General features: G+C 37.8%; 1 protein-coding gene across 2 annotated transcripts in view; it reads left to right on the top strand.

Moving 5' to 3' along the window:
- The window catches only part of Ghr (growth hormone receptor), a 251,170-nt gene that overhangs the window by 156,557 nt on the left and 71,167 nt on the right, over window positions 1–23,446 (top strand). For both annotated transcript variants that reach the window (XM_071612700.1, XM_071612699.1), the window contains exon 3: window positions 16,233–16,298. In XM_071612700.1, the coding sequence (XP_071468801.1) occupies window positions 16,233–16,298 (66 nt within the window). The remainder of the gene's footprint in view (window positions 1–16,232; window positions 16,299–23,446) is intronic.

The following is a 23,446-nucleotide window of genomic DNA, read 5'->3' on the forward strand; positions in this document are numbered from 1 at the left end:
TCCTATCTCTCCTCTTCAATTGAGCTGTAATCCACTTGAGCACAGGGACTTGTTTTATATTTTTACTTACCATAATCTTTGCCTCTTACATTATTTAATCTGTTTGATAATTGGACACAAAATAGTCCCTTAATAAACGTTTTTAAAGAATAGACAAACACACCAAGTGTTTTCCTCTAGAATAGGAGCTGCTATGGAAAGCTACATAATTTGAGTATAATTTCCCAAACAGTAAAACCTACTTCACGGATTTGACTTTGACATTGTCTTAAGATGTAAACCAACCTTAAAAACAGCTACTTAAAAGTGACAATAAATAAATGGATGTCATGCTTCAATGCCATAAGATATGAAAAGTATACAAAATTTAACTACCTGTTTTTCTTCCCCTATTAATCTCCACTGGCAGTGGAGGGTGAGGAAGAGTTAGGATATTTGTAATAAACAAATATTCCTAATTCTTGGCCAACTAAGCTACTGACATTAGGATCAAGGGATATCTAGTTGGAAGATAAATTGGCATGGCAAAGTGCAAATGGTTGAGCAAAGTGCAAATTTTATAAGCTAAATAGAATTTTCACAAGTCTAATGACTTGAGAACTACTTGTACGCTGGCTCAAAAGATGTCTCTCTGTCTGGAGTAAGCAGTCCATCAGCCGTATCTGGGATCTGGACCAATGCTGGCCTTTCATTTCTCAAATTACAGCTTAGTGATCCTAACTCAGAAGTCCCTCCATACACAGTTTTATAAAATTAGCAGCTTAAATATAGAACCAGAGCATAACTATGTTTCCTCCAGAAGTAAAATATGAACTTTCTTTCCATTGGAAGAACGTTTATTACTTAATTCCAGATGTGACAGGGTTTTTATCCAATGGAACAGAAAGAAGCCCCTTTCATTACTCATCTGGAAATTTTCTTTCAGGGCCCATAAAAAGTGCTATGATTCCTTGTGTTTGAGAAATGGGAAATTGCAAAGGTAACAAAAACCACCTAGAAAAATGCTTTACAAACTTTAAGGTGTCTCTGAATGCCCTGGAGAACTTAATAAAATGCAGATTTTGATTCTGAAGTTTGGAGTGGGGCTGGGGGTCACTCCTGAGATTCTGCATTTCTGACAGTTTTCAGGTAGCACTAAAGCTAATGGCCTGTAGACCACAGTACTTTGAGTACCAAGCTCCATAGAACATAGAAAACTTTTTTTTTTTTTCATGGAGTACACATTACTGCTCTAGGCTAGGTTATAATTCCAAGGAAATACTGATTAAAAACACTTTCTTTCAACACTTGTGAATCATGTAGTATGAATGCAAGGTGAAAACTAACCATTAAACACTTGTGGCTGAAGTATTTATTGATGCATTAATTTATGTTTTCTTCCTGCCAAGTCTTTTTATTTTCTTGGCTCCAAGATATTTGTGGTCTAGAATAGGACTTTTTTACTGTTTGTTTATAAATAGTGGGAGAGCAACATCTTGGAGGTAAGTTGGGACCCAAGGAGAAGAAAGAAAAAGAGAATGATGATTTTCTAATGTTTATCTCTGAGATCCCTAAAGACCTTCCCTTGAGGCAGGAGTAGGAAATGGAGCTATATTAATGACCAAAATTGACTATCCCACCAAACTGGTAAAACTGAGTAGGCCTAGAATTGGACTTAAGTTAATTCTAGAGAAGTAGGATTATGTGTTGTTCTTAGCACCCAGATGACATGTTCAAACTATAGACCTGCTTTACATGAATTTTAAATGTGAGTAGTTTACAAAAATATGTCCCTAAATATTTTTTAAACTTTGTGTCAAAAAATTCCAAAGAGAAAAATAAGGAGAAGCCATTCTCTCATATAGTCTACTCTGCTCCTCCTTACGGAGTGCTACTTTCCCCTTCAATAAATCTGTATTTTGCTTGGTCAAAAGAAAGAAAGAAAAATAAGTATGTTTCTTTGAGCATTACCAGTGACCTTTATACCATCTTATGTTTTCATGTTACTAATTACAGAAACTTTCAGCACAAGTGTGTTTTAATTCCTTATGCATCTGTTAGTTCTAAACATTTTAACCTTTTGGAGCCTCTGGTGGCATCTGGGTTTTTAGTTTCGCTTTCCAACTGGACAGTACCTTCTAAACTTAGGAATCAGGTTTCCACTACCTTTCCTTTGAACAAACCTAGCAAAGAACTAGGCACTAGGAAATGCTCACTGAAAATGTGTTGGGTAAAAGGATAGATATCAGCTTGCTATAGCAATATTTCTCATTATCAAGAAATAGATTTAAAGAAGATGTTTTCAAACAATGTGGATCTATCTTCCACTTGCCTTTATATATGCTTCCAATTATAAACAGTAGATAGATATGGGAAGTTATTCTCTACAGATGCACCCTAGTAGTAGAAATTTGGGGAAGCAAACATATGTAGAAGGTTTTAGTTAAAGAAAATTATGCCACTATAAATTTTCATATTTTTATAATGTGTCTATGAATGCCAGTGTCTTATAAGAAAATCTTGACAGGGGCTGGGGATGTGGCTCAAGCGGTAGCGCGCTCGCCTGGCATGCGTGCGGCCCGGGTTCCATCCTCAGCACCACATAGAAACAAAGATGTTGTGTCTGCCGAAAACTAAAAAATTCTCTCTCTCTCTCTCTCTCTCTCTCTCTCTCTCTCTCTTTTTTTAAAAAAGAAATGTTAACAGAGGGAAAATGTAAGTTTATTTCCTGGAATCTTTAGATAGATTCTAATTATTGGAAATAAATATTGCATAATAGTTCACATTCTACTATGACTTCTAGAACTCTTTTAGGAAAATTTATTGTCACCTAACACTGTTGTACTATTTGGTTATGGTATACACTTGGGTCATGTTCTCCTATTTGGAGAGATCATCCTAATGATGGTAGCAATATACAGATACTTTTATTTCATGTTACTCCTCACCAGTCTTTTAAAGAAAAATCTCTGTTGGAGAACCTCAGTGCCCAGTTCAAGGGGGAGGTGTGACATGCCAGAAATTGTCAGGATGGAGCCCATTCTCAGGAGAGATGTTCTCTAAGGAGTTGGATATTTTTCTTGCAGACAGAGGGATGGAAATTTTCAGCACAAGAGGAATAAAGAGCAAAAACTTAAGGAGACAGAAAAGAGGGCATAGGTGACCAATGGTAAGGATGAAATCTTATCAGAAGCTTGTGTTTGTACTGCAAGTGGTTGGACAGTAGTTGGAAGGTAAAGCAGGATAAAGCAGTGCCTTCTAAAGAGCACTTCAAATGGAGAATTTGGACCTAATCCTGCAAGTGAGAGGGTGCCATCTGAGTTCATAGCAGAAGGGTGGCAGAATGAAAATGGTATGTTAGAAAGATTACTCCAGAAGGAGTATAAAGCACGGACTGGAATCCCTACAGGGACAGAGATAACAGGAGGCTTGAGAGTAAGGCCTGGGTGAAGAAGGAGGCCTTGTTAAGAAAGTGTTAAGAGGGGAAGAAAGAAGGTGACAAATTTAATAAACACTTAAAGGAAAGAAAAAGTCAACTGTGTGCTCTGACAGCTAGTGGGAGAAGGATGAATCACAATCAAGTGCAAAATTTTAAGTGTAAGAATCCAAGAAAATAATGATGCTGCCATTGCTGGGGGAAGGGACCAGATGTTACCTACTCTTTTTCAGATCGTCACCTCCTTGTACTCAAAGCATTTGCTGTTTGAACTGCCTTTTGTGCACAGCTGAGCAAATTAACAATCATCTAAATGGTACCAATATTAAGGGACAATCATAGATTTCCCGGAAAACATTGACAGTTGCAACTTCAGAACACAGCCTGCCACTCTTGAATCTTCTATAGATATAGTAACAAGCAGAAAGTAGATAAGGGCCCCATTATTTCAGGGCCAAGGGATGCACTTGTGTCTTTACCCATTCAACACATATTTACCAGGAGGGTAAATTTTTGCTTTTTCAGGGCTTAAATTCTTTTGAGAAGAAGATAGGAAAATAGGCATAAATATGAACATGTGATTAAAGAACTCGATATGCCATAAGTTAGAACTATGAAGAAAATAAACCGTGAACATGTTCTAGAAGTGATTGGGACCTTCCCAATCACTTCTAGAACATGATCACTGTTTATTTTAGATTGTTCAGTCAGAAAAAGTGTCCTGGGAAGATAGCGTTTGAGCTGGGTCCTAAGCCAATGACATGAACATCATTCAGGTGCTAGGCATAGCAAGAGGAGAGACTGGATATAAGGGCTTATGCCATAATGGCATATTGAAGGGCTAGGGCATAATGGTAAGAAGACACTGGCATGAGAAGTAAGAGAGGAAAGCAGGGGCCACTCTTTGAATACCTCAGTCAGGAACAGGAGAAAATAACATGAACCATGATTCAAACTGACTTAAGCAACAAAGAAACTATCTCATTCCTGTCATTAGAAAACCAGATGTGGGACAGGCTTCAGGAATGACTAAACCCAGTGGCTCCAAATTCATTTCCCAAAAGTGTGTGTGTGTGTGTGTGTGTGTGTGGTCTGTGTTCTTAGGTGTATCAGGGTTGAGATGAAATGGATGAAGCAAGGAGATTGTTATCCATAGATTTATTATTATTATTATTATTATTATTATTATTATTTTCCAGAAGGTCCCAACAAAATTCCTCTTGGACTGCCTCTTCTTTCTTGAATCAATCATGTCAGTAGAGGGTAGGAATATCCTCCATCCAATTATACCAACTCTTGGAGCTGGAGATTGGATCACCTTCCCTCGAGGCCACATGAGCTCCTTAGAGGAGAAATGGCTGTCTGAACAAAGTCCGGATTCTGTTGAGAAGGAGGAAGGGGGAAAGAGTCTGAGTAGACAGCCAGCCACATTTACTATAGGGAAGATCTTGGTGGCCATGATAAGGAGTTTGGACTTCACTGATTATGTGGGAAACCAGTGGAGAATTTCAGATGGTGAGGTAGCATAATCTGATTTATGCTTTCAATTGGTTTTAATGTTTTTGTAATTAATGAATAGAGACAAAAATTGCTGTAGAAAGACCAGTTAAGAAATTACTTGATAGTCTAGGCAAGAACTGAGAGCTTTGAAGATAGAGTTGGATTGAGATAGAGCTGATGATACAACTTGTAACTGGATTAAATAAGGTGGGTGGGAATTAGGGAAAGTAAAGAGAGGCAGCACAGGTTTTTGGCCCAAGTACGTGGGTGGATGGTGAAACAATTACAGAGATAGGATAGAGTTGAGAAGGAACAAGTTTTCCAGGGATTACTTGGTGGTTTTGTGTTTGGATGGAGATGTCAACTGGACACCAAGAGGGGAAAGTGAAGAGGCTCAGTAGTCTGAAGTTCAATGGAGAAGCTCATACTGAAGATTGGAATCATCAATACATAGATACTATTTAAGGCTAGAAGACTTGATGAGATTCCTCTTTCAGGGAAGGAAAATAGCTTGGGGAATAGAGAGGAATTCTGAAGCCAAGCAAATTAAGCATAATGGAAACAAAATGAGGAGCATATTCCTCGGTTTATACCAAAAGGAATTAAAAACAGTATATCACGGGACACAGCCATATCAATGTTGATAGCAGCCCAATTCACAATAGCTAAATTATGGAACCAACCTAGATGGACTTCAGTAGATGAATGGGTAGGGAAACTTTGGTATATATACACAATGGAACATTGCTCAGCATTAAAAGAGAATAAAATCATGGCATTTGCAGGTAAATGGGTGAAATTGAAGAATATAATGCTAAGTGAAGCAAGCCAATCCCCCAAACCAAAGGCCGAATGTTTTCTTTGATATGAGGATGCTGACTCATAATGGCGATGGTGGGGGGGGGGAGCGTGGGAGGAATGGAGGAACTTTAGATAGGGCAAAGGGGAGGGAGGGGAAAGGCGAGGGCAAGGGGGTAGGAATGATGGTGGAATGAGTTAGACATCATTACCTTAAGTGCATGAATGAAGACACATGGTGTGAAAATACTTTGTGTACAATCAGTGACTTGAGAAATGATGCTCTATATGTGTAATATGAAATGAATTGCATTCTGCCATCATATATAACAAATCAGAATAAACAAATAGTTTAATTTAAAAAAGGTAGTGGCATGTAAGGTCAAATGCATCTGAAAAGTTGAACGATATATGAAATGAGAAGGAATCTTCCATCAGATTTGACAAGGACAGACTTAGTGGAGGGGAAAGGTAAGAAGCACAACTAAATGAATGAAGAGAAGGAGAAATTGGGAAGTGGAAACAGCCATTCAAACAAGGACTTAAAAGATTCAGCAACAGTCAAGTTTCTGGGACTATAATTTCCAAAAGGCCTAAACTAGAGTATTCTCTTCAAGTGAGACTCTTGGATGCTGTTCTTTAGAAAGAGCAATATCCCATTGTGGTTTTCCTTTGAAATGTGGTTGTGGCCCAACTGTTTCTAGGTTTTATAGATTCCTTTTCCCTACATGCTTGCTCTCTTAAAAATAAACTAGGAAGTCCAGATCTTCCAATTCAGGGCAAATGGCTAATTGCAGACAAGACTCAGAATCTGAAAGATTCTTCCTATATAGTATATGAAGAATATACATTAGAATCTTCATGTATATTTTATACACACACACACACACACACACATATATATATCTCCAGAGTGTGTAAAAAACTTACTGCACATCCTTAACTTGAATTACATAAAGTTCTAAATCTTTCATTGCCCATCTAACCAAAGTTGTCTTTGTCAACATTTTCAACTTAATCCACCAGAAAATAGAGCAGGGCAGAAGTTGTATGGGAGTCCCTCACTCACCATCACCTCCTGGCCTAAGTACAATAAAAACTCTGTTCAGAACTTGGCTAGCTGTTTTTGTCCCACATTCAATCAGGGAACACTTAAAGCCATACAGTGTCCCTGTCCTGCCGAAAAGCCTATGGGCAGGGTGCCCCTTCATGCTGATACAAAGACACACTGTAGAAGGCCTCTGCAGCCACAGCCACAGCCACAGCTACATATGGATTATCAATAAAGCTTTTGATTTTTTTCACATCCTATCATCACATGAAACATAATTCAAGCAAGGAAAATAAAGCTCAGATTCTAGATTTTAAGGCTTGCCTAATGTGTGGCTATGAAGAAATGTAACTACTTTTCCATTTAAATATATTTCTTCCAGGAGAATGTCATAAAACTTTACTATCATGTCTAGTATAATTTCCCATTTAAAAAAAACATCATGTGATTTGATTAACTATTTTTATTCAAATTTTAATTGTCCATTTTGAATTGTCTTAACTAAAGTTAGATTTAAATTTAAGTTTCAACACTGTACTTAAGAAAACTCTACTAAGCTATGGTGGATCCAAAGCAGAATGAGGCATGGTCCGTGCCCTCAATCTTTTAGTTTATTATTCATTGGACAAGTCAGATTACTAAAACACAAGACAATAAATAATTTAGTGCTATAATCCAGATACTTTTTAAGTGTGGTGGAAACATAAAGAACAGAGAGATGGATTCTGATAGGGACAAATTTTTAAAAATGCTTTATGGGGAATATGCTCAAACTGACCTTGAAAATACATGAATTTCTGCAGGATTAGATAGTAGAGAGACTTGATTTATAGCATTGGACAATTATTATGGTGTAATTATTCCCACTGTGGCTGATTTCAAGTTAAAGAAGCCAGTCCCCCAAAACCAAATGCCAGATGTTCTCTCTGGTATGTAGATGCTAACTCATAGTAAGGGGGGAGCAAGAAGAAACAGAAGTTGTTTGCAATAGACAAAGGGTAATGAAGGGAAGGGAGGGTATACGGGAATAGGAAAGACAGTAGAATGAATTGGACATAACTTTCCTATGTACATATATGAATACACTGCCAGTGAAACTTCACATCATCTACAACTGCAAGAATGGGATCCTAATTAGAATAAGTTATACTCCATGCGTGTATAAAATGCCAAAATATACTCTACTTTCCTGTATATCTAAAATGAACAGATAAAAAAGTAAAAAAAGAATAAATGGATAACCATAATTTACTTATCACTACTACTACCGAGTGTGCATTTATTTTTTACTAAGTATATTTCATGTGTACAAACCTTATTTTCTGTTCAAACTTAGAATTGATATAAAAGTTCCAAAGTGAAATAAATAGGTATTTTGTCAAGAAAAATTAAGGAGTAAACCTTTAACTATTTTCAATACAATTTCTAAAATACATTGCAAACAGGACAAAATATTATAAATAAAGGTTGCTTTATTAAGTAAAAAAAAAAAAAATCAGCAAAAGAATGTTATATCTCTAGACACAGACTGGGAGAGAGATGCCGGATCCTGTGCACCTTCCATGAGTCACGAGTTGAGCTCTGGGTATAATTAAATCATTCTGATCCTGTTGTTTCCAATGAGTGAGTTCACAGGTATTAAAAGCATGTAAAACAACATCATAAGGAAAGAGATGCTTCTGTCCTTCTCCACACACATCAGTCTGACCCTGTAATAGTCTCTTGGTCATATCCTTGCCAGTTCAGTCACATTCCCCTGACTGGTTTCCCCCAGATTGATCTTGGCCCAGTGCCAACTTGTGATTCTGTTTGTTCCTTTAAGCATTGCTGTGATGAATCCCAGCTCCTGCTATCACATGGCACAGAGGATTTGCTGCTCATAGCCTGGTATGAACACTCTGCTCTTCTCCATAATAAAGAGCGGCTTTTGAGGTGGGGCAGCCGGGCAGGGTGCTTTGCAGGTCTTGTAGCAGTAGGAAGGGAAATCCAGAGGAATTGCTGGGAAGCTTTGCAGAAGAAAGACAGATGCAGGCCAACACAGACCCAGCGTTCACAGTGACTGCTTCTCTCCCTGCACCTTGTGGAATTACCACCACTGATGTGTTCTCTGAAAGTCACTGCACTTTTAACTGGCTTTATCACCACAAAGGACTCATGTGAAAAGCCAGGCTCTAGTATCTGTCTAATTGCAAGCAGATGTCCTCAGTGCATGCGTGAGCTATGTTTGTAAAGTACACACCAGCCAGAGCACTGCCAGGCAGGAAAGGGATATGTGAAGTTTGAAGTTCCTAGGAAACTTCTGCATTTGCTCCTGTAAGCCAAAAAGGGGACCTTTGAGAATAAAAGGTTTTATGACCTATCATTGCATATTAATTCTGGTTAACTGCAGGCTCAGCGACTTTCAAAATAGATATGAAAAAAATGACTACTGCAGATTTATTTAAGAACATGTCCCTCTTCATGACATTGTTTTCTCTTCCAAACTTATGATTTGACTGTCAAGCAGCTTTTTAGCATTAAAAGCACTTGAAACTTCCAGCATTGTTTCATGTTCTTTGTTTGTTTAAATTCTCTACTCATATAATCTGCTTTATGATTTACTATTCAAGTATATAAGAAAATCACTTGTAGAGATGGGGATTACTTGTCCTTTTGACCAGAGATTTCATGTTTAGATTACACAGCTTCCTGAGAGTTGCCAAGAGTCAGAATGTGTACAAGAGAATACACTTTAGTTCAGGAGGAACTGTGGATGGGAATTCAATTAATCTAATGAGACTTGAAAGAAAGGAAATTTCAGCTTAAATTATCACTGGACTTGGTGAACCAGGTATTTTCAGGACCAAGAGAATAATTGCGACCTGAGGATCGCCTGGGTCATATCACCAATGACAGAGGGAAAAGAGGTGGCCTGCCAGTGAAGTTATCTTGAATCTTACCCAGTTCCTCACAGACAGACCCCTGAAGAGTATTTCTGCCTAAAACCTCAGCAACCTGGCCCCATCAGTATATGTTCCAGAATGTGTGTAGTACTCAAATAAATCTGTCTGCTGATTTATCAAGTACCTCCTAATGAGCACCAGCTGTGGATTTGAAGTGGAGTAACCCTAGAAGTGCAGCACTGCAGAAGATATAGTGACTCTGGCTAGAACAAAAAAGTAGAATGAAGAGTTTCCCAAACGTATCCTGTCGTTTCATTGTAAGAGATACATGGCAGGGACAGAGTTAGGAAGTAAAGGTAAATAGTCACAAGGCCTTGCCAACATACAGATTGACAGGAGCTCCAGGGATTTAGATTCTATAAATCTGGGTCAGGGTCCAGGACTGTAGGTTTAATAAATTCCACAGTAATTTTGATGATCAGGCATGTCAGGAAAACAGTGAGGTGAGGTGGAGTTAGAATCTAGCTCCAATTCAAATTTGGGTTCTGCCATTTGGTTGCTGGGTAACCTTAAATGTCTTACTTAACTTCTCTGAGTTGAGTAACTCGGAGAACAGCTCCTTTGCCTATCAAATTTAACTAATAATAATACCCAGGCCAGAAGATTTTTTGAGTATAAAATGGGAAAATCCATAAAATATATTTAGTATGGTACCTAGTACATTTTAAGCATACTATAAATGCAAGACATAAATCTCACACATATCCCCCTAAATCAGATGCTTCAGAGGCAACAGGATGATCTGAGGCCTGGAACCAGTGTGTCCAGACAATGAGCTTAAAATTGAGCTTTTGCAATAGCAGATTCAAGAGAGACGAGGACTTTAAATGGAACACTTTGGCTATGCAGGTTGTAGTTTGGCAGGAAAAAAAGGATAGGAAGACAGAAGTGGGTCTGGAAAGAGCTAAAGCAGTGGAGATCTGAGGATCTGAGCAGGGGAAATTTCTGAAATATGGTTAATGACCAATAGACTTCCAAAGAAGAGGAAAAGCAATCAACATACTTGAGATTTCCAAGGGCAGAATCATTTGCTGAGAATAAACAGTTTATTTAAAGCCAAAATTTAAAACCTTTGTAATTCATTTCATCTGCCTCATTTATTTATCAAACTTCTATTTTTTCTACTAGGTACCATACCCAGTGCTCATAATAGTTTATAAAGATGAAAGCAATAATTCTCAGCCCAAAGAACTCACTGAGCACTGTTGGGCACAAGCAAATAAACAATTACTGCCAGGGGTGTAAGAGCGGTACCTGCAGCTGCTGGGTGGCAGGCAATTAAGCTGCCCGAGGGAGAAAGCAAAACCACTCAGAGGAAGTCTTGAAATAAACATTCCATGAGAGTTGCATCATCAGTATCATTGTCATAACCATAAGCTAACAGCAATGACAATAGTTGATATTGCCCAATGTTTATTTTATGCCAGATGTGGTGCAAGGCATTTTACATGCATTTTCTCCTGTTATTTCATGGAGTGGTTGCAGAATGTATTATTATGTTTTACTCACTGTGTGTTCAGAGCTGGTTCTGAATGCCATTGGTGTACAACTGGTAAATTACAGTACTTGCCAGAACATTGAACCTCCTACTCTTACTTCCTTAATAGTATAGTGGAGAACTGGAATTGATTGCATTTGTTCTCAAGCTGAACTGTTGACATAAATGGATTTCCACAGTCTACCCCATTGATACTACTTCCCTGGAGTCCCTTAGAGACATAGGTCCTCCCTCAAAGGGCTGTGTGTAGGTTCTGTAGTTCTAAGTAGCTCAAGTCTTTCTGGTTTTATCCTGTCCTCATAAGTGCCATGTCCCAAGCCCATAAAGTTCAATGTAAAAGTTCTGTCAAGTTCTCCATGAAAAGAAAAAAAAAAAAAAAAACATGCTCCTGATGATAGTATCTAGGTAATAACCATCACAATAATAATAGAAATAATATCTTACATTCACTAATCACTTATATTATAGGTTAATGATTTGCATGTTCTGATTGAAACTTATAGATACACGTTGCCATTTTACAGCCAGAGAAACAGAGGTCCAGATATGTGCACGAGTTGGAAAGCTGACTACAAAGTTGGGCACAAAGAAGGAAGGTTAAATTGCATTTAGTTCCAGTCTTAGGACCCTGTTATTGGGCAAGTCCACTGTGAGGAGTTCCACTGTGAGGCGTTCTACCTCAAAGTATGGCAAGTCAGTGGTTCCCCAGTGCTTGCAGGATAAAAATTAAGATCTTTGGAAAGAACTTCCCCTATGTGAACCTGACTTCTTCCCCAACTCAGCACACCCTAACACAGAGACTCCATTTTGCTCCAACAGATCACAGCTCTTGACAAGCTCAAGATGTGTTTTACCTTAGCACCTTTGTGCAGTGGTTTCCTGGTTTCCCTATCTCATCATTGACTGCATATTCCAAATTTAGCTCCTTCCCCAAGAAGCTTGCCCAGATTTGTCAAAGGCTACCCCATTGCTCCTCCAATGCTTGACTATTCTAGTGGATCTCCCTAAAATCATGGGCTCACCAAGGTCAAGAGCTGCAGCTAGTTCATTTATAACCCCAGCACTTAAAAGGCCCTCTAGAAATGTTTATTGATCTATTAGAAATAGATTATAAGTGGGATCCCTGCAGATCATAATTGAGAGTAGTCTGTAATGGCTTCATTTAATTTTGTTAGCATTGAAGTTGTGATTCTTTGCATGTGATCTCCCTCTATTTGCTTTTGTCTTACTGGTCAGCACTTTTAGACATTAGGTACATGGTTTTGACACTAAGTAAAATTGATGACTGAGTGTGACACCTCCATTGGCTAAGACAGCACAATTTTGTTCTTTGTGCTTTCCTTTTGCAACCAGAGTCTTCTTAGCCCGGGCATAAGTCTGTGATCTTTCCAGGACGATGCCATGTGTTCCTTTTATGTCTTGATTCATCACATATTGCAGAGAGTGTTAGCTTAGTAAGACTTTTTGCTTCATGAAAATGTCACCAAATATGCCATAAAGGGGAAAGCACCAGATGTCTGTTAGCAAGGAAAGCAAAATCCTGGTTTGTGAAGATTCAGGGAGTCCAGGGCTCCCCAACAATTTCCCAACTGGAGGTTTGACTGTGCTCTATGTGGGGCCTCAGAACTGACCTCCATATTTCATTTCAATGATCATTCTGGAAAAACTTGTTAACTGTATAGCTGATCTGAGGCCTAGACCCTGTTGTCTGTTAGTTTTCTCAGTTTCAAGCTGAAAACTAAGACAGACTTGCTGGATAATTTTGATCAAAGTAACATGTGTTTCTGTGCTATTCCATAATTAATTTGGTTTTTAAACCATTTTATGGAGGGGTGATTGGCATACAGAAAGCTGTATCTATTGGATGCATACAACCTTATGGGTTTTGAGATAAGTATAGGTCCATGCAACTGACACTACTTTTATGCCATGAATCTACCTCCAAAAGTTTACTCCCACTCTATTGATTCATTATAATTTTTTAAAATATTTAATTTTTACTTGTAGTTTGACACAATACCTTTATTTTATTTATTTTTATGTGGTACTGAGGATCAAACCCAGGGCCTCACACTTGCTGGATGAGTGCTGTACCGCTGAGCCACAACCCCAACCCTATGTATTCATTATAATTTTTATTAGCTTTCCTCTTCCTTTGAATGATCAGAACATTCTCAGACAGTGCATAGTTGTCAGTGAAACAGGTCATTCACAGAAGTTATATAAACTTGTTGAAACATAATCAAAGTGATATTCTAGTGCTCAGCTTGGGATAAAGGATAATAAAACAAAATGTTCTTTGTTTTGGAGAAGGGAATTGGTGATGTGGTGGGATTTGTTCAAGGTGTTAGTGGCAATAATAAAGATGTAGACTTGAGGTCAGTGTTGTAAAATACAATTTTGCTTCCTGGTCACCTTAAAATTGATGTGCAAATATGATACAATTCAGGAAAATGTGCATTCTGTTCACTTTTGTTATAATTCCTTATTACACATGGGAGTAAATGAGGTTCAACAGATGAAAATAATAGTAAGATTTCAAGAGAAAATAAAACGAAACACTTTCAAATCTAATAACTATAAAATTTAAAATATTTTAATGACTTTAAAATGTCAATTCACTAAAAACCCCAACACCTTACTTTCCTTAGGAAAATACTTTCAATGATGTACCCAGATGGGAAAACACTTACAAGGATTAGAATTCTCAGTCTTTGATGGGGAAAATCTCTTAGCTTTATCAGTTGTACTTTCTATTATGCATAACAGACCCAAGAGCTGCTTCTGACCTGTTAACTAACTAGAAGGAGCTCGTGAAAAGGTAGACTGAAAACTGGCCAGGAGGCCAGTGGACTGAGCTCACCAGCTCTGAAATTTAGAAAGATGGGAGTAGGTCAGCTCACTGCCTAGGCTACCTTCATTATTTTTCTCCTCTTGTTTTATATCAGAGACAGGTTTCCTGACATATGGGTTTCTATTAAGGAGTGAAACAAAAGATCAGTAGCCTGAGGTGACACAGGGGAAAAAAATACTCAGCTTCTCCTACTTTGTACCCTTTATGCCCTTTGTTGTTTTGAGGCTCAGACCCAGGAAACAGATTTGGGATCCAGGCAGGTAGAAGATGTAAGAAGCAGTTAGGATAGTAGACATGCTTTATTCAGAGGTGGCAATGACCTCCAGCTTCAGCCCCCAGCCAGTTCCATTTTTGCCCCTGTCAGTTCCATTTAGACCCCTTTTTATATATAGTTCAAACAAAAAAGGCGCACTGCCTGACATAGATAGGTAGGTAGGTAGGTAGATAGATAGATAGATAGATAGATCTATATCAGTGGGCACTGATGTAAATGTTTATGATCTTAAGGGCACAAACTGAATCAAATTGTTTCTGACCTTGACTACATCCTGACCATGACTTGGGTGATTCATGGCCTTGGCTACATACTAACAACAAAACATAAAACATAACAAAGCCCACCAGAAGCCTCAGTGAGACAATCTAACTATAGCCATTTGGGGCCTGCCCCAACACCTCACAATATGGAACACTTCTTCTGTGACCTTTGGTCAACAAAGTACGTGAAGGAATTTCTACTCACTAGCACCATCTCTCTGGCAAATACTCATTGGATGTCCTATAATTCAGTTCAGTTCTGACACCCTCTACTTGGAGATAGCATCAAATTGAGAACTGAGTCCCACAGGACTGTGCCCCACTTCAAACACCAAATGAAAATAACAGGTTGTCACCTGTACTTCTAACAGATCGATCAGCTATAAATTGGGATTCCCTTGATCCCTTCCTCAGGTTTACTTAATTTGCTAGTAAAGCTTACAGAACTCAGGAAAACTCATATTTACATTTACTGGTCTATTGTCAAAGATTCCACCATCTTTCCAGATAACCCGATGGATAGGGCGAGGTATCAAAAAGGCAGGTCCAGCACATCCGTGTCCTCTAAGCATTTCCAGGAGTTCAGTAAACTGTCAAGTCTCCAAACCCAGACCTTTGAGTTTTATGGAAGCTTCATTACATAGGCAAGATGGATTAAATCATTAGTCAGTATTGATCAGTTTAACTATCAGTTCCTCTCTCCTCCCAGAGGTTGAGGAGCAAGACTGAAAAGTCCCAATTCTCTAATCACTGGGTTTTCCTGTGCCAACACCCATCCTGAGGAAGGGAGCCTCCAGATACCAGTCAACTCATTAAAAGAACACTTATTGCCCCAGAGATTCCAAGGATTCTAGCAGCTCTTAGGCCAGGAAACAGAAGGAAACAGAAGGACCAAATATACACTTCACAATATCACCGAAATAACTTACTGGCATGGAGGTAAAGCTCAGTGTTTTTTGTGGGGCTGAGCCACATTGCCCCTCCAAGAATAACCTATAGGTAACTTGATCTGATTTGGGGAATCCTGGAGAAACATCTTCAGCAGGCCCAGGCAACAGTCACATATTTTTGTAGCTGAGATGCTTGCAAAGCAACCCGGCTGGAATGGTAACCACATTGATCATTTTCCATTTTTGTCTGTTTTTAATGTAGCCTACTACTAGTGTCAATCAAATTATAACTGCTTTTATAGTAGTTGACTTTCACCCATCTTGCCTTACAAAGTTCCATTTCTCTCTTGTCCAACTTTTTAAGTCCCCTCATTTTTTCCCCACTCCCTGGATGGTTCATGTGTTTATTTTTATTATTTCTAAAAATAAACTTTTTTGACTGAATTGTTTTCCTACTGTTTTCAAAAAAAATTTATGTTCTTCCTTATTTTCACAAGCTAGACTCAAATAATATAGAAAGGCATTTTTGCTTTATTGTTCCCTATTGTGTCTAGGCATGAGACCAGAAGGTTTCCATTTGCTCAGATTGTTAAGAGATCCTTTTAGAGGATAGGTGCAATTTTCATTTTCAAAAGGGAGCAGGTCATATTTTATCATTTGAAGTGTGGTTGTAAGAGGGTCACATCAGATAGCTTGTTTGTTTGTTTTTACGGGGATGGCTAATGGTTTTCTTCTTTTCCATTCCAGTCACACCAGCTACCCTTGGCAAAGCATCACAGAGTCTGCAAAGAGTTAATCCAGGCCTGAGGACAAGTAAGAATTTCAGTGGTTTCACTGCTTTTAGTGATATTTTCCATGTATTAGTATAATTCAAACAGCTATCCTTTCTCTATTTTATTTGGGATATTGGTAACTGGAAGGACAATTGAGTTAAAATTTTACTGGCAAACAAGAAAAACTATTTTTTTTTTCAGGATTTATTTTTCAATTGCTTTACAAGGTGATTTCTTTATTTTTCTATTTTGCTCGTGCTCAGGGATCAAGTAAGGCCAAATTAATGCAGTTAGAAACAAGGAATTGACTTATCATGGGTCAACAATTATTAATTAAATTTAGGAAATTGCTTGCTTTTACAAATCCTTTTTAAAATTATTATCATTTTGAAGTATTTATCTAATGATTTCATTGGCAGTTTAAACTTGTCTCTCTGGCCAAATTGCCTTGTGCTTCAAAATTCTGCCTTCATGTTAACTCTCTCTTCTCTCTGAAATGACGCTACATATTCCCCTCTTATCCTTTGACAATCTTCTCTTCATCTATAAGACTTAACTCAAGCATCAGCTCTTGGGGAAACTTCCCCACATTCTCTAGACCCAGTTTTTCTACCTTGCATGCATCTGTATTTGTGAGCTTTCTGAGACTGTGACAAAATGCTTGAGAAAATCAACTTAAAGTAGGAAAAATTTATTTTGGCTCCAAGTTTCAGAGGTTTCTATCATGGTCACTTGGTTCCATTGATTCTGGACCTGTAGTAAGGCAGAACATCATGGCAGAGGAGGTTTGATGGAGCAAAGCTTCTTAGCTGCTAATGGCCAGAAAGCAGAGAAGGATCAGAGGCAAGATATAATTCCCAAGGCACACTTCCAAGGATCTATTCCCTTCAAGGTAGTCCCACTGCCTACAGTTTGCACCATTTCCTAATAATGCCATTAAATACTTATCCCCGAGTGGATTAATCTGCTGATAAGTTCAGAGCCATCGTGACCCAAAAACTTCCCAAATTACTTCCCCAAAACATCACCAATACATGAGACTTTAGGAAATATTCCAGATCCAAATTATATTAGCTTCCATGGAACTGTGTTCATAGTTCCATGACAGCATTTATTCCTGATGCTTTAGCATATAGGTAGCATTGTGCATAGAGTTCATCAGATTGTGTGGTCTGCATGAGTGAATTAATTGACTTTAGGTCCATGGTCATGTCTTCTGCTCTTTCTAAATCCCATATGTAACCTAAAAATTCCTGATATCATAGCAGATACCTGTTGAATTAAATTATAGGGATAGATTTTTTTAGCAGTTGAAATATATACCAGAGTCCCTGTTATGCAATAAATGAAGGAAAGGCAATGAATCTAACTGAATTTCATCTATTGATATTTTTGTTGGTAATACTAATGTCATAAAACTATAATTTGGATTTTATGACAAGTTGCAGAGTAAATTTCTAATGTGGGATTTAAATGTCATTTCCTTGGAGATGATCCAAAAATAAGGATTGATGTAATTTTTAACAAATGTCATCCATTTGTCATTTCTTTCAGATCATAAACTCTTTACAACCTTCCTGTTTTAGATGCAACAGATATATTAATCTATTCCCTAATTGGCCATAAGGGGTTTTATATAAAAGGAGTGGTTATGTTTGGGTTATTCCGGTTAGTATATTCCAAAACCTTCATTCAACAGATAATATGACCTATTGCTACTTTCTGTAGGAAAATTAGGAGGCATCAGTTAAGAATGTCTTGCTAATGGTACATGCATCACATTGGAATCATCCTCCACACACACATACATAATAATACAGTGCCTTCTGCTTTTCCCTCAAGTGATAGCATGATTTCTCCAAGCCATTTTGCTTTCTGTCACAGGGTTTAAGAAGCCTAACCATTGCATCTTGTTGAAAATACCCAGAAACACAGTGGATGTGTTGAATAACTTCCTATACTGGGCATTTGGCATGTAATGATTTCCTGTCTTCATGATCAGTAAGAAGACTGTCATTCATATATGATCAATCACATGGACCTTGACCTCCTCACACAAGGTCTACCTTTCCAGCTTTTCTTTATCAAACATTACCTGTGACAAAGTGATTCCTGTGTGTCAACCTGTCACAGGGCACATGATTGAACATGTGGCCACCTCTGTCATCAGGAGTACATCATCCAGATGTGACAGTCCCGAGTGTTCACATCACCTTACTATGTCACTGTGTACCATGTCACTATATCACATATACACTCCCTGCTGTGCACCAACATGTAGGTTTGCATCCTGAGAAGAAATATACTGTCCTGACACCAAGGGGCTCACATTTCTCTATGGGGCTAATTTTACACAAAAAGGTAGGGTTCAACAGGAAATGGGCCAAGAATACACAATTATAATTTATATCTTTCCTTTGTTTGTTTTTTTAATATCTCAGATTCAAAACAAAACCTCATTGCAGGGGTGGGGGCCTAAAATAAAAATGGGGATTTGATGAACATTTGGGCTAAATTCATGAGATTTTATCAAGTATACAGACAGAAATTTTTAGATTATTGTACATCTTTTTTTGTGTGGAGAGGGTTCCCTCTCCTAAAATATTTTTTGTTTTTACTTTTCATATATTATCATAAAAGTGTAAATTTTGTGATTGGTGGCATTTCCACCTCAAAGTAAAATGAATATCTAACTGGGGGAAATATTAAAATATCATTTACTGTACTTGGAAGCATAAATTTATCTGATTTAAAAAAAAAAAAAACAGAGATTCTGAACATAAACATTAATGACTGAGGCCAGAGTAAAGCTTTGACAGGATCCCCAAAGACCATTGTGTCAGATGAGCACAGCAAATTAATTCCTTAAAATTTTTGCAAAAAAACCCCCCAAATTTACAAGCTCACAAGCAGTCTCTTCTTCCAGATGAGTTTCTGCTATTTACCTCCAATCCAGAGATTCCTCTGTATAATCAGTCACCTTCAACAGCTCTCCAGTGAACTTACAATTGTGCCTGGCTTTCACTTTTTAATTAAAAAAAAAACAAAAAAACACTTTTTTTTTTCAGGTTTTCTCAACCCGTAATGTTATTTGACTTTGGAAAAAAATGTTTTCTTTTCCTCTAAATTTTCTTCCATAGTAAAATAGGTATACAAACTAAATCAATTAACCAACCAATGTACAAACTGACACTTCTCAAGTTGCTATAGACTGGTAGGACGAATCATGGTCCCTCAGGCTTCCTATCACCAATGTTCCCCTCCATTGCTCCAGAGAGACATGCTGTCAAGTTTGATTATATTTTTGTGGGGAGTGGGCTTATTAGCAATATAAAAAAAAACACAAGACAAAACTTGAATATAGTAAACATCATCTTCTGGTTTGGATCCTTGTGCATTCTTGGCTGGATTCTTGCTCTAACTTCCCAATTTTCCTTCCTACCTCCTGGTTTTCCTCATTCCAAGCCACCCTACTCTCTGCTTCAAGATGAGTTTCTGCTATTTACCTCAAATTCAGAGATTCCTTTCTATAATCACCTTCAACAACTTTCCAATAAACTCACTTCCCAGGTATTCACGGAGTTCTGGAACATGGATCATATGCACTTTTCCACCCTATCTCCTTTGTGTCCAAAGTACACCCTATATTATGTTCCCTGCATTGTATCCCCTTCACCAGAATTCCCACCTCTTTTCTCCTGGTCTTAAAGAATCCTTCATGAATTCTGTCCTTAAGCATGTTTGAAATATCACATCATCCTCTGAAGGAGAGGTAGTTTAGCATAGGGGTTTAAGAATGCAGCCTCTGGTTTAAGTCCGGTTCTTTTTCTTACCTCCTGCTTGATCTTGCTTAAGTTGCATAACTTCTCTGTACTTTGTATTTTGTTTTGTTTTAATCTCTAATGAAGAGATAATAATGGTAGCTACTCATAAGACTGTTGAATGAATTATATTTAAAGTAATTATGGTGGTATCTGGCCCCAATGTATGTGGAATATATTGTATTCTCTCATGGATCTTATTTTATTCCAATATGCATTAGATCAAACACTGTGAAATTGCCCATATACAATGAATCATAAACTCATTACTTATTTGCCTCAACCTAAGGCAAACTCTTATGCACTTTCTTACCCATGTTAATAAACTATGCTACGTGCAAAGTTAGGGATTAGGTCTTATAAATCCTGTATTCTACAGCACCTGGAAAGTATCTGGCACAGGCTGAATGTTTAATGAACAGTTGTTGAATTTTTTCTTAAATATTTTTTTAGTTATAGATAGACACAATAACTTTATTTAATTTATTTATTTTTATGTGGTGCTGAGGATCAAACCTAGTGCCTCATGTGTGTGAGGCAAGTGCTCTACCACTGAGCCACAACCCCAGCCCAACAGTTGTTGAATTTTGCACATGCATAAAAAATGCAAAAAAAAAAAAAAAAATAGAAGTCGTGCTCTCCCCAATATCATAAGTACTCTTTAGCTATCACGGAGTTTCTTCTGTGTTCTTTAGCTGTCATGTATAAAAGGGAAGAGATAAAGACATAGGAGTAGAAATTTTTCTTGCCTATTGCTAAGTATAAATACTTAGTCTTTCCCAAAAGTCTTCATTGGACCTTAACTTCCAGTCATGGATTTGGTGATACAGTTTGACCTTGGAGCACTTTGCAAGACACCCCATGGCATCATTGTTATATCCTGTTGGCGCTTCAGCTGATGAGGGAATATGAATTAGCTCTGCTCCTGCCTGTGGTCCAACACTGCCCCCACAGGAGCTGACTGACCCTCTCAGCTTTAAGCATTTTTTTTTTTTTTTTTATCAGATGTGTTCACCATTAAGGGATTCATAGCTGACAACACAACTAAAAGAAGTACTACCTAAGAGAAGCAGGGCCCGCTTCAATACTCATTTTAGCATGAATGTGCAGCATTTCTTTGTTAAAAAGAACTTGAGCATTGGACGTGCATGAGAGAGCAGTACTGACATTAGGTTCTGACATTGAAGCTGACTTTGAATTCCTGTCAGTCTCCTTGTTTATAAAGGGTTTGGTAAATTATTCAGTAAGTAAACACAGATTCTTGTGATCCCTTTTAAGGAAACAGTGTTTATGTTGGCTCTCCTGACTCACATGCAGCACTGATCTCCAGATGATGCCAAGCATTCTAGGGATACTATTCATCTCCTTTCCTGCTTCCTGGAAACAGGAAGGAGGAGGCAGAACTAAGTATTTTATACAAGGAGAAATGTAGGTACCCAGAAGGCAGCATACTTGAATCACTCAATTCCCTACCTAGAGAGTAAGGACAATATTGTCAGTGCAATGCTGTATCTCTCCATAGATAAGCAAAATGAAGTAGAGATAATGCACAGTGGTAACAGTGAATAAGTGAATAGCAGTGTTCACTTTTTGCAAATACAAACTTGGCAGTGACAGCTTTCCAGCCTAAAATACACAGATAATGATGGCCATTAGTTTCATCCATGTTGCTATACACTGCCTTGCTTTCACATATAATGGTAGGGAGATCAGAATTCTTTGTAGGGTGAATGTTAAGTCTTAACATTTTTTAAAAAATTTTCCATCAACTCTTGAGCTCTCTGCTGAGCCATAACCAATGGTAAGTAGATATTTTACCACTTACTTACAAAGAGACCTGTTCCTATCTAGGCATACACTTACGCTACACTGGAATAAAGGCCCCTTTTTGTGGTATGTGTATAGCCAGGTCTTCTATTTTTTTTTTTTTAAATAAACAATAATAGTTAGAAATTTGTTTGTAGACAGCAGCCTTTAAAAGGCCTAATTTTAGAAGTGAGTATTTTTTAATTCTGAAAAGAATGATTAAACATCTCCCTAAAAATTCTGTTCGCTTGTGAATATTCTCTACTCGGGGGGCAGGTATGGGGGATTGAACTCAGGGACACTCGACCACTGAGCCACACCTTCAGCCCTATGTTGTATTTTATTTAGAGACAGGGTCTCACTGAGTTGATTAGCCCCTCACTTTTGCTGAGGCTGGCTTTGAACTTGCGGTCCTCCTTTCTTAGCATCCCAAGCTGCTGGGATTACAGGTGTGTGAAACCGCAACCGGTGCCTGTGTATATTCTATATACTAATTCCTAGCATTGTTTCTCTGCCAAAGCACAACACACATTTTTCACGAATGAAATCCAAGACAAACATTCTTTTACCCTGGGTGATCCCAGTGGGTGGTGAACACTTTTTGTGACTAGAAAGTTAAGCACCTCAGAGTTGGTTGTGACCTTTGTGTTCTTGCCTGCTGATCTGATCTTTAGTCCCCCAGCTTTACAACCATCTCTAATCACTGCTCTCAAGAGAACCTCAGCTTCTGCATTCAGGAGCCTCTTACTAGAAGAGGACACATGAATCTGTCATTCCCAAAAGACCCTTTGTCCACACAGCTCCTACTTGCATGAAGAATTTTTTCAGATAAAGCACAGTTGTTCACTGAATAAAAATCTTGAATCTTATAAAGGTGTGGCCTGACTTTAATACAAATTAATCTTTATCCCGAAAAAGCAGAATATACATCACATTTATTTAAATTTTTTACGGTTGTAACAAAGAGTTCCAGCATAGGTATCATTAAAGAATAACTAAAATAATAATGTGCCTTAAGGCAAAATACGTGCACTATGAGATAATAAGTATTTAAACCAAAAATAACTCAAGGCGTGAATAAATAACATTTCATGTTAAGGCTTTTAAATATATATGATTTATAGTAAATTAATTTGCACATACTTCATAGTACATGGAACAAAACAAGTTACTTCTGCTTTTTGGTATTGTTTTTTGGTTTTGTTTCTTTTTTCCTTCAGGTAAACAATTATTTAAACCAGAGGTTGGCAAACTGGACCTTAGTCCAGATGCTTATTTTATAAATAAACTTTTATTGGAACACAGCCATGTCACTTTGTTTCAGATTGCCTGTGGCTGCTTGGGGAGGGAATTTTACAGTGGCAAAGTTGAATAGCTGAAGTATAGAACATGCTTCCAAAGTATGAAATATTTTGTCTCTGGTCCTTTAACAACAACAATAAAAATGTGCTGACCCATGTTCTAAGTAGACAAATTATAATTTCTGTAATACATATTTGGTGGTGGTGGTGGTACTGGTGATGCACCACTGAGCTACATCCCTAGGCCTTTTAAGTTTTCT

This window comes from Marmota flaviventris, chromosome 5 (genome assembly GCF_047511675.1).
Source record: "Marmota flaviventris isolate mMarFla1 chromosome 5, mMarFla1.hap1, whole genome shotgun sequence".
Classification (NCBI taxonomy): Eukaryota; Metazoa; Chordata; class Mammalia; order Rodentia; family Sciuridae; genus Marmota; species Marmota flaviventris.